At 22.8% G+C, this 12,713-nt stretch overlaps 1 protein-coding gene across 1 annotated transcript; it reads right to left on the bottom strand.

The window, feature by feature from the left end:
- Window positions 1-2,225: 2,225 nt before the first annotated feature.
- LOC129609178 (pupal cuticle protein Edg-78E-like) lies at window positions 2,226-3,440 on the bottom strand. Its single transcript, XM_055521096.1, has 2 exons — window positions 3,339-3,440; window positions 2,226-2,700 (listed from the first exon to the last, which is right to left on the bottom strand). The coding sequence occupies exons 1-2, from the start codon at window positions 3,348-3,350 to the stop codon at window positions 2,338-2,340; spliced, it is 375 nt and encodes a 124-aa protein (XP_055377071.1). The 5' UTR covers window positions 3,351-3,440; the 3' UTR covers window positions 2,226-2,337.
- Between the last annotated feature and the right edge of the window lie 9,273 nt (window positions 3,441-12,713).

Consider the following 12,713-nt stretch of genomic DNA (forward strand, 5'->3'; position numbering starts at 1 on the left):
ACAAATTTATTATATCTTAAAAATCCATATATAATATAATTAAAAAAAAAAATCTTTTATTAATTCCAATCAACACTTTATGAATTAAAATTTTATTTTATTTTCCATTTTTTTTTTTGTTCTTCGGAAATTCAAATCAATATCATTGATAAAATAGAAACTTTTATTGTAAAAATTTCAATGTTTTAAAAATTGTTTTGTTTTTATTGTTCATTATATTATACCCGCACTTTAATATCTTTCATCTTTGACTAGATATCGTGAATGGTGTCTTATACATGACTCTTAAGATTGCATTTATAAATTATTAATAGATCAATTAATTAAATTATTTTGTGACATCTATAAAGTAATCAAAGAAAAAAAAAATTAGTTATTTATCAAAATTTTTTATTCTTTGTTTTTCTCTCTAATTTTTAGGCTCATTTTTATTTTATCAAAAAAAAAAAAAATTTTTTTTTTTTCATATGTTTTATTTTTAATTGAAATTAAAATGGCAATGAACTAAATTTCAAATATATACACATGTCTACATAATTTATAAAACGTCATATAATTGTTATTGTATTGTTATTGTTGTTTGTTTGTTTTAATTCTCTCACATACGTTTGTTAATTTTCTCGAATTTTCACCTAAAATAAGAAACAACAAATCCGCTCCGGCCGCTCACGAGACAAAACTTTACTCAGTTTTTTTACTAAATTAACTGAGTTAAAATTTAATTAGGTCTCGTGAAGTGATCATATTTTTAGTTTAAAATTTATTTCGTTTTAAAACAAAGAATTTTCACTTATTTGACCTACATAATTATTCGATATGTAGGTACTTAATATAATATGTACAATATACATAAACATTGATTACAAAACATTGATTTCCGACAATAAGCTTTAAAACTTGCTCTCTAAACTTAAAAACGCTTTAAAACTTAGTATGTGCACTTGCTTCCTCACAAATAAACTATTGTTCATAAAAACTACATAAATGCCTTCATTTATTTATTAATTTAGATAGATATAGGTATACTTATCATTTTATTATGTTTATTTGTAGCTCAAAATTTTATGCTTAGCTGAGAATTACTAAATTTCGCTAAAGATGAAACCTCAGTGAATTCAATCCGAATATCATTAATAATTACTATTTTTTATAATTTTCAACTATGGAATGATTCTATAATTGTCAATTTTAATATAAATATTTGGCATAATTAAATTTAAATTCATCTAGGCTCATCATTTCATATTTTACTCATTTACTATATCAAAAGTATTGTGAATAAGGATTGAAATTTAAATTACAGGAAAGTGCTAGTGTTGAAAGTAACACGCTACTAATGATAAGTAAAAGTTCTACTATTAATTTTGTCAATATCTAGACGCACAAATCAAACTTTAAAATTAAAAATAGTTTTTAATGCGTAATTTTCGTATTTAATTTTACAAAATGAGAAATTAAAATATTTAAAATAATTAGAAAAAAATTTATTTTTGTCTTGAATTTATAACTTTGAATAGATGAAGGTACACAATTAATTTTGTTTAAATATATATTGTCTTTCACTTCTATTTTAACCTATTTCAAAATGGTCTTTTAAAACTTAACTTTTTTCCAAAAAATCTCAACATCAGAAATTTGTGAATATGAAAATTTTATACAAAATTGAATAGAAAGTCTTGGAATCGTTTGAAATTTTTAAATTTGTATGAATATTTGTGTTACTTTAAATAATTGTTCTTCTATATTAAAATATGTGGAATATTCTAGAAGATCTAGCAGCACATAGCAGCTCATTGCCAAACCCTCATATCAATCCCTGTAACACAATATTAAAATTTAAACACAATTTATTTAATTTATCAAAAATAAAGTTTATATATTTTAAATTTTATTACTTTCATTCTTAAACATATAAAAACAATATTAAAAATATTAACAACAATTATATAAAAAAAAAATAGAATGATACAAATATATTTTGATTCTTAATATTTTAAAAAAAAATGTATGTGAAAAAGGAAAAAAATACTAGGCATAGAAAGAACAGTTATAACTCTTATACTGTCCTTTCCATCTCTTAAATACAAATAAATTTTTTTTTATTCTAATTTTACATCACAAGTACTAATTTCATTCATAAATTTCTATATACACTAAAATTAGAGCTTGTCATTTTAATTTTTTAATGAATTTTTTTTTTTTGTTTTTTTTTTTGCATATTTTTATAATACTTGACTACAAGAAAAAATATTCTTTTTTATAGAAAAAAAGAAAATATTTTTCTCCTCCATATACTTAGGATTCAATTTAAACTAATAAAAAAAAAAAAATAAATTTTTAAATTCTTCTTTTAAATAATTGTGGTTGAGATTCGGGTGATGGATGTGTACGAATATATTCTAAAGCACGTAAAACATGTTCTGGAATTGGTGGTGGTGTTGGTAAATGTGGTCCAGTTGGATGAAAACCAGATTCATCAGCTGAATATTGTAATTGTATTAATTCACCTTCTGGTGAATAATAAGCAAAACTTCCTTGTGCATATTCACCACCAGTACCTTGTTCTTGTCCAGCAATACCATTTGATGTTTGATATTCATATGCATATGTACCATCACCATTTACAATATTTTGTAATTTTGTTGTTATAGCAGCATGATCTTGAGCGGTAGCATAACCCAAAATTACAATAAGTGCAACCTGTAAATTGGAAATAAATTTAATTTTTTAAATCTAATATAAATTTTGGAATTAATTTTAATTGAAATATTTTAATTATCCTTTTTATATAAAATGGTATCCAAAATAAGTAGAAATTATTAGAATTATTAAATAAGAATAATTGATTATTAATGAAATATTTTATTAAAAATTATCAAAATTTTATAAAATTTAGAACTCGAAATTGTAGCAATATACAATAAAATTTTTTTATTATATATTAATTTCCTCTTAAGTAAATATGTTCTTAAAACATCACTGATTTGGATTGATTCTTAAATGATTCTGTCAAAAATTATTCAACACTTGTATTTTACTTGTAGTTGTTCGTAAATTGCAGTATACTCTACTGCAAATTTACTAAAATTTAGAACATTATTCTCTTATATGTTATATTTAATTCTTTTATACTTAATTGAAAAATAGTTCAAAATTTTCATTAACCAACTTAAATAATTAAGATTTAGACCAATTGAATTTTATATTTTAATTTTAAGTATTATTTTCTTATTGTTCTCTATGAATTTCTAACTTTTTTTATATTCAAAATTTTTCAAATTTTATTCAACAAAATTTAAAAATATTTTTTCATGTATAACAAATTCTAAAGCACTTACAAATCTGAACATTTTTATCAAAATTTTTAATTAAATTTTTTAGTTTAAAAAATTAAAATATAATTTTTTTTTTTAATTATTGTTTACTATACAAAGTTAAACACTTAACTGAATGATTATTCTCTGAGATTTTTCGTTTTTATATCAAAAAAAAAATTCATCCAATATAGACGATAATAAAAATTTTAGTTATTTTACTATATTTTTCTATATATGTAATCGTATAGGTTTAGCCAAAAAATCTCATTTTCAAAATTATATTAGTACAAAATATAAGGTTATTTTGCATGTATGTATGAATTGTGTGTGTACTTTATACCTATATGGTATAACATTTTTAAAAGAAATCACACCTTTAGCATAAAATAAAAGACGTATAAAAAATTTTTTTTCTTATACAACATACTTTTAACCACGTTTGTGTGTATGCATGTACATATAAATATTGAAGAAAAAATTTGGTGGTCAAGACGATAATGAACGATGAGATGAATTGCATAATTTCTAATATCTTATCTCTTGTATATTCTTTATAATATTTTGAATTTCGCATTTTGCAATATTTACATACAAACAAACTTTATATAGTACATATAAAATCTGTATACATATTTGAAAAGTTTTGTTATATTTCTAAATTTTTAGACCAAAAAATATTTTTTTTGAATATTTCTTCGTAAGTTACTTTTAGTCTTTTGTTTTCCATTTCTACATTTTGATATCATATGTTATAGTATGCACACATTCAAGTGATATAGCGAATATCTAAAATATTTACTTACATATTATATACCATAAATCATTATATGAAAAAGAGATGAAAGAAGTAATGAAATGAATTACCAAAAAATTAAATAATACTCCGATTATTTATTATAATTTTTATTCATACATATATAATAAGACATACAAGAATTATAAATTTATATTATAGGATTTGATATGCAATACATTTTGGAAATGATTAATATTATTAAAACTATCCAGAAAATATAATAAAATAAGAGGACATTAATATGATTTTCTTAATAAAATGTTAAAAATTTATTCTAAAATTAATTAAATCATCATTATTATATAAGTTTTAAATTTTTATTTTAGTTTCTTATTACCAATTTAAGCATGAATTTTTATTATAAATCAAAATAATTCGGAAAAATTGCAAATATACATACGTAATTAAAACGTTAATCATTCAATATGAGTTTTAAAATTTAAAATTCATAAATTCATAAGAAAGGTACGTACATATATGTATGTTTAATCATGAATGTAAAAGCATCAGCAATAAGATCTTATTATTTTTTAGTTCCACATTCAATACTTCTCATATGCATATAAGAAAAATACAATAAAATTGGGATATTTATAATGAATTGTTCTAGAATGCATATCAAAGTGATATATTACAGAATAAAGAGGGTGAATTATATCGTAGAATAAGGAAAAATAATTTCAAAATTTCGTATATAAACATCTAAAATATATTTTTTCTACATATTGTTAATAATATTGTTATCATTCATTCATACAATATAAATTCGGAGTAAAATTCGGAATTGCAATTGAATTCGTAGTGGTAGTCAGAACTGGAATCAAAGTTGAAATTAGATTCGAAGTGCTAGACCAAATCAAAATTGGTGTAGTCAGAATCGGAATTAGAATTAAAGTTAAAATCTAGGAATTCGATTTTTAATGATTTTTTTATTTTTATAGTTTGGTTGGTTAAAAAGATGCGTTTTTTTCGGAGTAAATTAAAAAAATTAAAAAGTTTTTGAGTCAAAACTGAATTAATTTACTGTAATAGGCAGAAGGAATCAGAGTCAGGAATATTCTTGTTGAAAAATTCAACAATTCAATTAAAAAATTTCAAATCTGTATTAAACTCGAAATTGCAAAATTTTTAGAAAAGTTCCAGGGCCTTCCTGTTCCATTAAATGATTTTATTATTAAACATGCCAAAATTAACATACATAAAATATTTTTTTCTTAAAAACACAAAATTTTATCAACATTTTTTCAATATTCAACAATTACTCTTCAATAAGAAAAAAAAAACGATCAAAAGGAAAACAAAAAATTAGCTCTATTGGTTGAAAAAAAATTTAATTTACATTTTAGTACTTTTAAAAAAATTGTACCAAATAAAAGAATAAAAAAAAAAACAGAAATAATTTTTGAAGGTAGATTGACATTATAAATTGTCATTGATATTGAAATAACTCGTAAATTGATGAGCTTTCCGACTTTACCAATAAAACTAATAAAAATGTTAAATTTTAAAAAATACTAAAACAAAAACAAAAAAAAAATAATTGAAAGGTGTTAAAAGTAAACATGTTAAATTAAATTAAGAAAAAAAAAACCAAAGAAGAATTATGCTTTTTTAACATAATAAAAATTAAAATTTACTACATTACGTAACAATATGTTTAAATTAAGTGTGTCTATCTATGTATACCATATGGATTTAGGCTTACCTTATTGTGATTATTTTTGATTAAATTACAAAAAATATTTAGAGTATAACCAAAGAAAATACTAATGTCTAGTACACACATATATAAATAATTTAAATAAACACCTACAAAAAACTTATAATATTAGGCAAAAATATACTATAATTAACACAAATGACAAAAAATCATATTTAGGGCAATTTTATACCTAAATGAACTTAACATATTTTTTTTTATAAATATTTCTGTATTGAATTTTGAGTATACATAATTAAATTTTTGGTTTTATAAGTAACTTTAGAACTGCTTATATGTAGATATTATTATATTTAAAAATTATTGTAAAATACATACTCTGAATCAATCTAAATAAATTAAATAGACACCAATATTCTGGTAGTAGTAATTCTGGTAGTAGAAATGATACTACTACGTCTATGAATTATTATAGTAGTCGAAGACGTATAATAACTTTGACGTGATGTCATAGATGTCAAAATCATCACATGTACTATTTCTGTAAACTTTCCATACAACGTGATAGTAATTTTATATCAGCTCAATATTTGCATTCGATAGGCCCATGAAGATTTTTTTTATTTTACACAACAAAATTTATATCAAATACAAGTAATTTGGATTTTAATAAAATTAACATAGTAGACAATACCGCCAATATAGCCAAAGATTTTTCGGGATACTTAAGGAAATATTGGTAAGCGCTCAAAATATTATTTATTACTCTAAAACTTTGTTTTTATTTAAATGCACATAATCAAAATATTTTTCGTATCATTCTATTTTAAATTTTTTTTGTGACATTACGTTAATTAACAGTTAGTTAATGCTAAAAATCTTAAAATATTTCTGATCTTAAGACACGATTATCAGAGAGGCATTTTTGACATTTTCAAATTTTATCAGAAATTTGGAAATAGAATAATAGCTTTTTTCTTCACATGCTAAATCCTAAAAAATTTCGCATAACAGTCAGAATTATTTTCATGCATAGTGCAAATTACTGCCAATTTACATGACGATTCGTTTTACCTTTTGCTGTTAGTACTTTCTTACATCAGAATTTGAAGTTTCTCGGTTAATTAAAACACGCACTATTTTCTCTTTCAAAAAATGCAATCAAAAGTAACAGTTTGTTAGTAGATTAGAATTAATCCCAAGTTGCAAAAAGATTTTTCTAAAACATCGATAACATATTGATTCTCATATAAGATAACCGTATCGAAAATAATCAAAATTTTATGAAATTTAAAGAAATAATCATGAATATTTTTAAAATAAAATTTCGTATGTGTATACATATGAAAAATTTTTTAGCTTTAATTTCTTAACACAAAAAAATTACCAGATTTTTAACTTCCCTACGTATTTATTTCCACTCAAATATTATTTTAGCATAAAAACCAAATAAAATATTCACTTAAAATAAAATTTTTATGATAACCAGGTTATAAATTATAATTAGTTTTTTTCTAAAATTAATGTAGTAGTTAAAACTCTAGATCTAATTTTATTATATATAATAAAAACTTAAATGTTTTGCACCCACAAAATATATACTTACTTACACAGTTTTTATATAAATATGCATAATTGTTTAAAACATTAAAAAACTTTCTGAAACATGAACTATTAAAAATTTACTAATTGACTATATTTGTACAAGTTCTTATACTCAAATTACATTAAATTTAAATGATTTAAATAAGGACACATATACAAATTTGAATTAGATAATTAGTTCCTGAATTTTGAAACAAGGATGACAAGTTTAAAAAAATATCAATTTACAATATGTACAAATAAAGTTTATTTTTTATGCATATTTTGAAAAATTACTCATTCTTATTACAAAATAATAAAAATTTCAATTTATGTACATATTGGTCAAATATTTTAGCATTATTTTTCATTTAATTTATTTAACATGGGCATTTACAATAGAATCTAGTTATAAAAAACTTTTAATTCTTTTTTCTTCACTGAACGAAAAACTTACGTAAAATCACCTAAGAATCGAGTATAACATACCTAAGAACTTAGGTCGAAATGAGCCAACTTATATCTTGTGTAATATAGCCAAGAAACTTAGGTAAAAAAAAAAATCCAAAATTTAACTAAGTTATATGTTATTCTTACTTAGTTTCTTTGTTGAAATTGAAAATAAAACTTTGTTATATCACCTAAGATAATTACCTAAGTCTTAGGCTGCAAAAAATTTACCTAAGTTTTTTAACTTAAACTTAGGTGATATTTGCTTACGTCACAAAAATGATGATGTATGTACCGAAGTTCTTAGGTAATTGTTGCCTTAGCTTAAGGTAAAAATTAACTTAGTCTATGTCAATTTTGTCTAAAAACTTCGATAAAATTCAACTTTGAACTTTGATAATTCACCTAAGGAACAAAGGTAAATTATTAACCATTTTCTTTGGCAAATCAACTAAATTTCTTTGGTAGGATATTACCTATTTTCTTAGGTAATTTAACTAAAAGACTTTGGTGAAAAATAACTTTTTTCTTAGGTAATTTAATTAAAAGACTTAGGTAAAAAGTAGCTATTTTCTTAGGCAACTAAAATACTAATCTTTGGTAAAATATTACCTTCTTCTTAGGTAACTTTCTCAAAGTATACCTAAGTTGAAAAATAATGAAATATAATTATAAATATTTACCATTAAAATGTTTCCCATAAATTAACTATAAATATTTTAAAATAATTTATAAATGAATTATAATTCATTTTTATATGAATTAACTATATTAATATTGTTCATTTTCACGTATCTATTTCAACTAATTTCTTGATATTTGTACAAGGATATTTTATTATTTAATTCAAAAACAAATATTTCTGTTTTTCAAATTCATTAAATAAAACTTTTATTTTATATGTTCCTGATTAGTTTTACAAGTTTTTTTAGTGATTTACAACTTATAAATTAAAACTAAAGCAAAATTATAATTAAAAAATGCAACATTTGTCTTTAAAAATTCTTTATACACTTTAAAATTCGAAAAAAACATAAAAAGTTTTACTTTTCCCCATTATTGGGAAAATAAGTACAAATAATTACTTTGTTTGCTGACATTTAAATTAGAAATATTAAAATGACATTTTTACCGTTTACTAAAAAAATCTTTTCTTTAATCATTTTTTAATTAATTTTTTAGTGTTGGCTATGCAATTACATTGAATTCTGCGTGGAGGTTTATTAAAAATGTGCACAAAATCTATCTTTTATATTATACACACATATATATTATAATAAATTTACACAAGTGCTTTTTATAAATTCTGCAATAAGCTTAATTTAAAATTTTCAAATAAAGAAAATGGAATATAATGTAAATGTATCTTTTCTTAAGAATTTATTTTTGTTTTTAATTATTACATATTTTAGTATAAGTTTGCAACTCTTAACTGAAAACACATTTTCTAACATTACGACTTATTGTAATAGTTTTACATGAAAATTAAAAAAAAACTAGAATCACTTTTATGAATTCTTGCTTACTACTTTTAATAAATTTTATTTTAAGTATTCTTGTATTTCAGTTGGTATAGGATTAAATGAAAAATAACACAATTTTAATTAAAGTTTAATTTTAATTACGTTAATTAATATTTCGTTTATATTTTAATGATGTTAAAAAAATAAAAAAATGTTTAAATTTAAAGAATAGATAAAATTGTTTTATTTATCGTCTTACAATTTCATAACAACAGAAATATTAGAATACAAAACAAACTTTAGACATAGAAAATATTAGAGAAAACTTACATATTTAAATAAGATCATTCAAATCTTTTATAAATGTATCCACTATAGGAATTGCTACTGTTTGCGTTTGAATATCAAAAAGGAATTTCTGTATGAAAGTCCAAAATGAAACGCTTTCATTTGGATATTTTAAATTCAGCGTGTACATTAACTTAAAGCAAAATTGTATCGTTTCGACGTATGACTCAAAAGCAAATTTAATGTCATCTAAGCAAACGTAGAAAATGTTATATTCGAATTCTTTTCCGACTATAACTATAAAAGGCTGCAATGTTGATTTTTCTTTTATGCAATTTGTTCTTTTTTCTGCAATAATTTTATCTACATCACTTGCTTGAGATACAGGCATGGTGAAAGATTCTTGAGAATCTTTAATTGTATATTTTATAAAGGACCCTTGAAAAACCTTAGTGTGAGGAATTAAAATTGCGTGTAGTAATCTCATGAAACATATGTTTAAGTTATCTAAAATTATATACATAAATACTTGAGTTAAGTGCATATTAGGAAAAGGATATTTCAAAAATTTAGATATCTTACCTGAGCTAAGAGAATGCTTTTTTTCAATGGTTTTTTTAAGGAAACCCTTGCATTTTATATCTTTAACCCTCTCAGAAAAAATTTTCTCTGCAACCTCGCAAAATTTTTCCCATTTCGAAAAATTGAAATTGTTTTCGGGGTACGAAAACATATAATCGATATTTACCTGAGATTATTTAAATTTTATAAAATTAATTAACACTTTATTCTTCATATTTAAAATAAAAAAAACATACCAGTTCAGGAGCTCTTGAGCATTTGAATAATGGCCAATCTTTTAAAATTTCCTGTAGAGTCATATTATTTTCGTCCAATTTTTTTTTCCTATACAAAATTATTTGGTTCCATTTTTTTAAGCACTTGCTCCCAATCGCTGATATATTTTAATTCAGCCGAAATTCTTTTGAGTTCCTCAAAGTCAGCACTCGTTTCACTAGGATTTATATTTTCGAAATTTTCAGCAAGTTTTCGTTTTCGGTTTTGGTTCACAGTTTTTTTGAGTAAGCGTTGCCTATTTTGATAACGATCCCATAATTTTCCTTTCGGCGGATTTTTTTTATTATCTTGACTAAAGTAAGTAACCTATTTCCAACAAGTAAAATATTTGAAGGCACAAATGGAAAAAAATATTTTGAAAGTTTTTCGCTAATTACCACACTTTCAGTTGGGAAAATATTAATAATCTGTTCCGCCAAATCCTTACACTGATTAACGGTTATTTTCTTCTCATTTTCTACCACATGCTGTATAATATGATGCACGATCCAAGTTCTATCATCGGGTGTTAGTTTTTGTGTTTCCTCATACTTCTTTAACAAGGATTTACTTTGCTCAGCTTTTTCCAAAATACTCAACACGCTAAACGTCTGTTAATTTAAAAATTTATTTCAAAAATATTAGTAAAGTTAACAAAATTCGAATGGCAGCACACATTTCAGATAATTTATATGCTGAAATAAGTACTACCATTTAAAGAATATGCCACACGAAAAGTTAAATTTATTAGTTTTTTATATTAATTTAAATTTTCGAGCAGACGAATTTCAATATTTTGATATTTAACACTTCATTTGAAAAACATTTAAGCATCGTGAAGAAGTACGTGAAACGTTGGCCTGAAAGAATAATTGTCTTTAATTTTGTAATATACATATGTAAAATATATAATAAATAATTCTAATGTAAGATATGTCATGTGTCCAAAATGATATGTCGATAATACTATGTTATTATCTGACATATAAGGTAATGTTATATATAAGATAATAACACGGAACAATTACATGACAAATTGAATTGAGATGAAATTTTGATGTGTGTTTGTAATGTTATAAAAAAAATATTGAAAAAACTTTTGTACTTACTTCTGAGTAGTGACTGCAGGTTGAAGACGGTGTTTTTTCTCCAATATTAGCAAGCCACTGATGAATCGGAGAATTAACATTTTTAGAAGCTCCGGGCCATGATTGGGGTTTCAAATTATATATTCCCTTCAATATAATGAATGTGTAGAAGTTTAACGAAAGTAGTTTTTAAAAAATAGTAATATTATGTCACATGGCAAAATGTATGAAGTGCGACTATTTTACTTAAAGTTTTGTTTTATACTTTCTTCTTAATACTTACACATTCATTTTGCCAATCCCCAAGTTTATGTTCAAATATAATTTTAATGTCGAAGTTTTGCCCACTAAAAATTTCATCTACATGCCTTTCTTTCATATACATTAGTACTTCCAGAGTAACCCTTTTTGCTAAAACAAACTCTTAATTAAAAACAAAATATTTTAAATAAATTGAGTTTAAGCTTACATTTTAAGACTTCATAAAGATCGTCAAATAAATCCCATTTTCTTAATAAATCAGCAAGTGGATCATTTGTTGCAGAAAAAATTTCAGCTTGGTCAGAAGTTTTATTTGCGTTTTCAGAACTGGAACTAAATATCAAATCTGAGTTTTCCAATGTAACATAGGTAGGATTAAGAAATTTGCCATCGTTGTTTACATTTACATCCATTTTCTATATAATGTACAAAGAATTTGTTTTTCGTTAAAATTAAAAATATCTTTTTAGCCTTATTAATAATTTGCCGTTCGGAAGCAAATGCGAATTTATAGGTGGACCATTGAAAGCATTTAGATGTAAAATCTCCAAAAAATTTTCATCTTCACTTATAATTTCAAAAGAAACATAATGATCTAAAAAGTTTGATGATTTTTTGCGGCACGTTATATACAAGTTTTTTTCAAAAACAATTGCACATTTTTCTATTTCATAGATAATTGTTTTTCGGGAATTTTTTATAATAGATAAAGGTGCGAACACAATATGAAAAAATTAATTTTTCTGGTATATTCGCATTGAAACTGTTTTTCTGTAAAAAAAACTTTCAGTGTGAATATACCAAAAAAATTATCGCTTCCAAAATTTGTTTTTTATTTTTTAGAAGATTTACACATTTAAGTATAAACAAGGTATGCATATGTATGTACTTGCTTACATAATTATACATTAAATTTCAAAATTCGTGTATGTACATACATATGTACGTAATAAATGCATAGAAAAATTA

Source organism: Condylostylus longicornis, unplaced genomic scaffold (assembly GCF_029603195.1).
Source record: "Condylostylus longicornis isolate FDR11 unplaced genomic scaffold, ASM2960319v2 ptg000038l, whole genome shotgun sequence".
Taxonomy (NCBI): Eukaryota; Metazoa; Arthropoda; class Insecta; order Diptera; family Dolichopodidae; genus Condylostylus; species Condylostylus longicornis.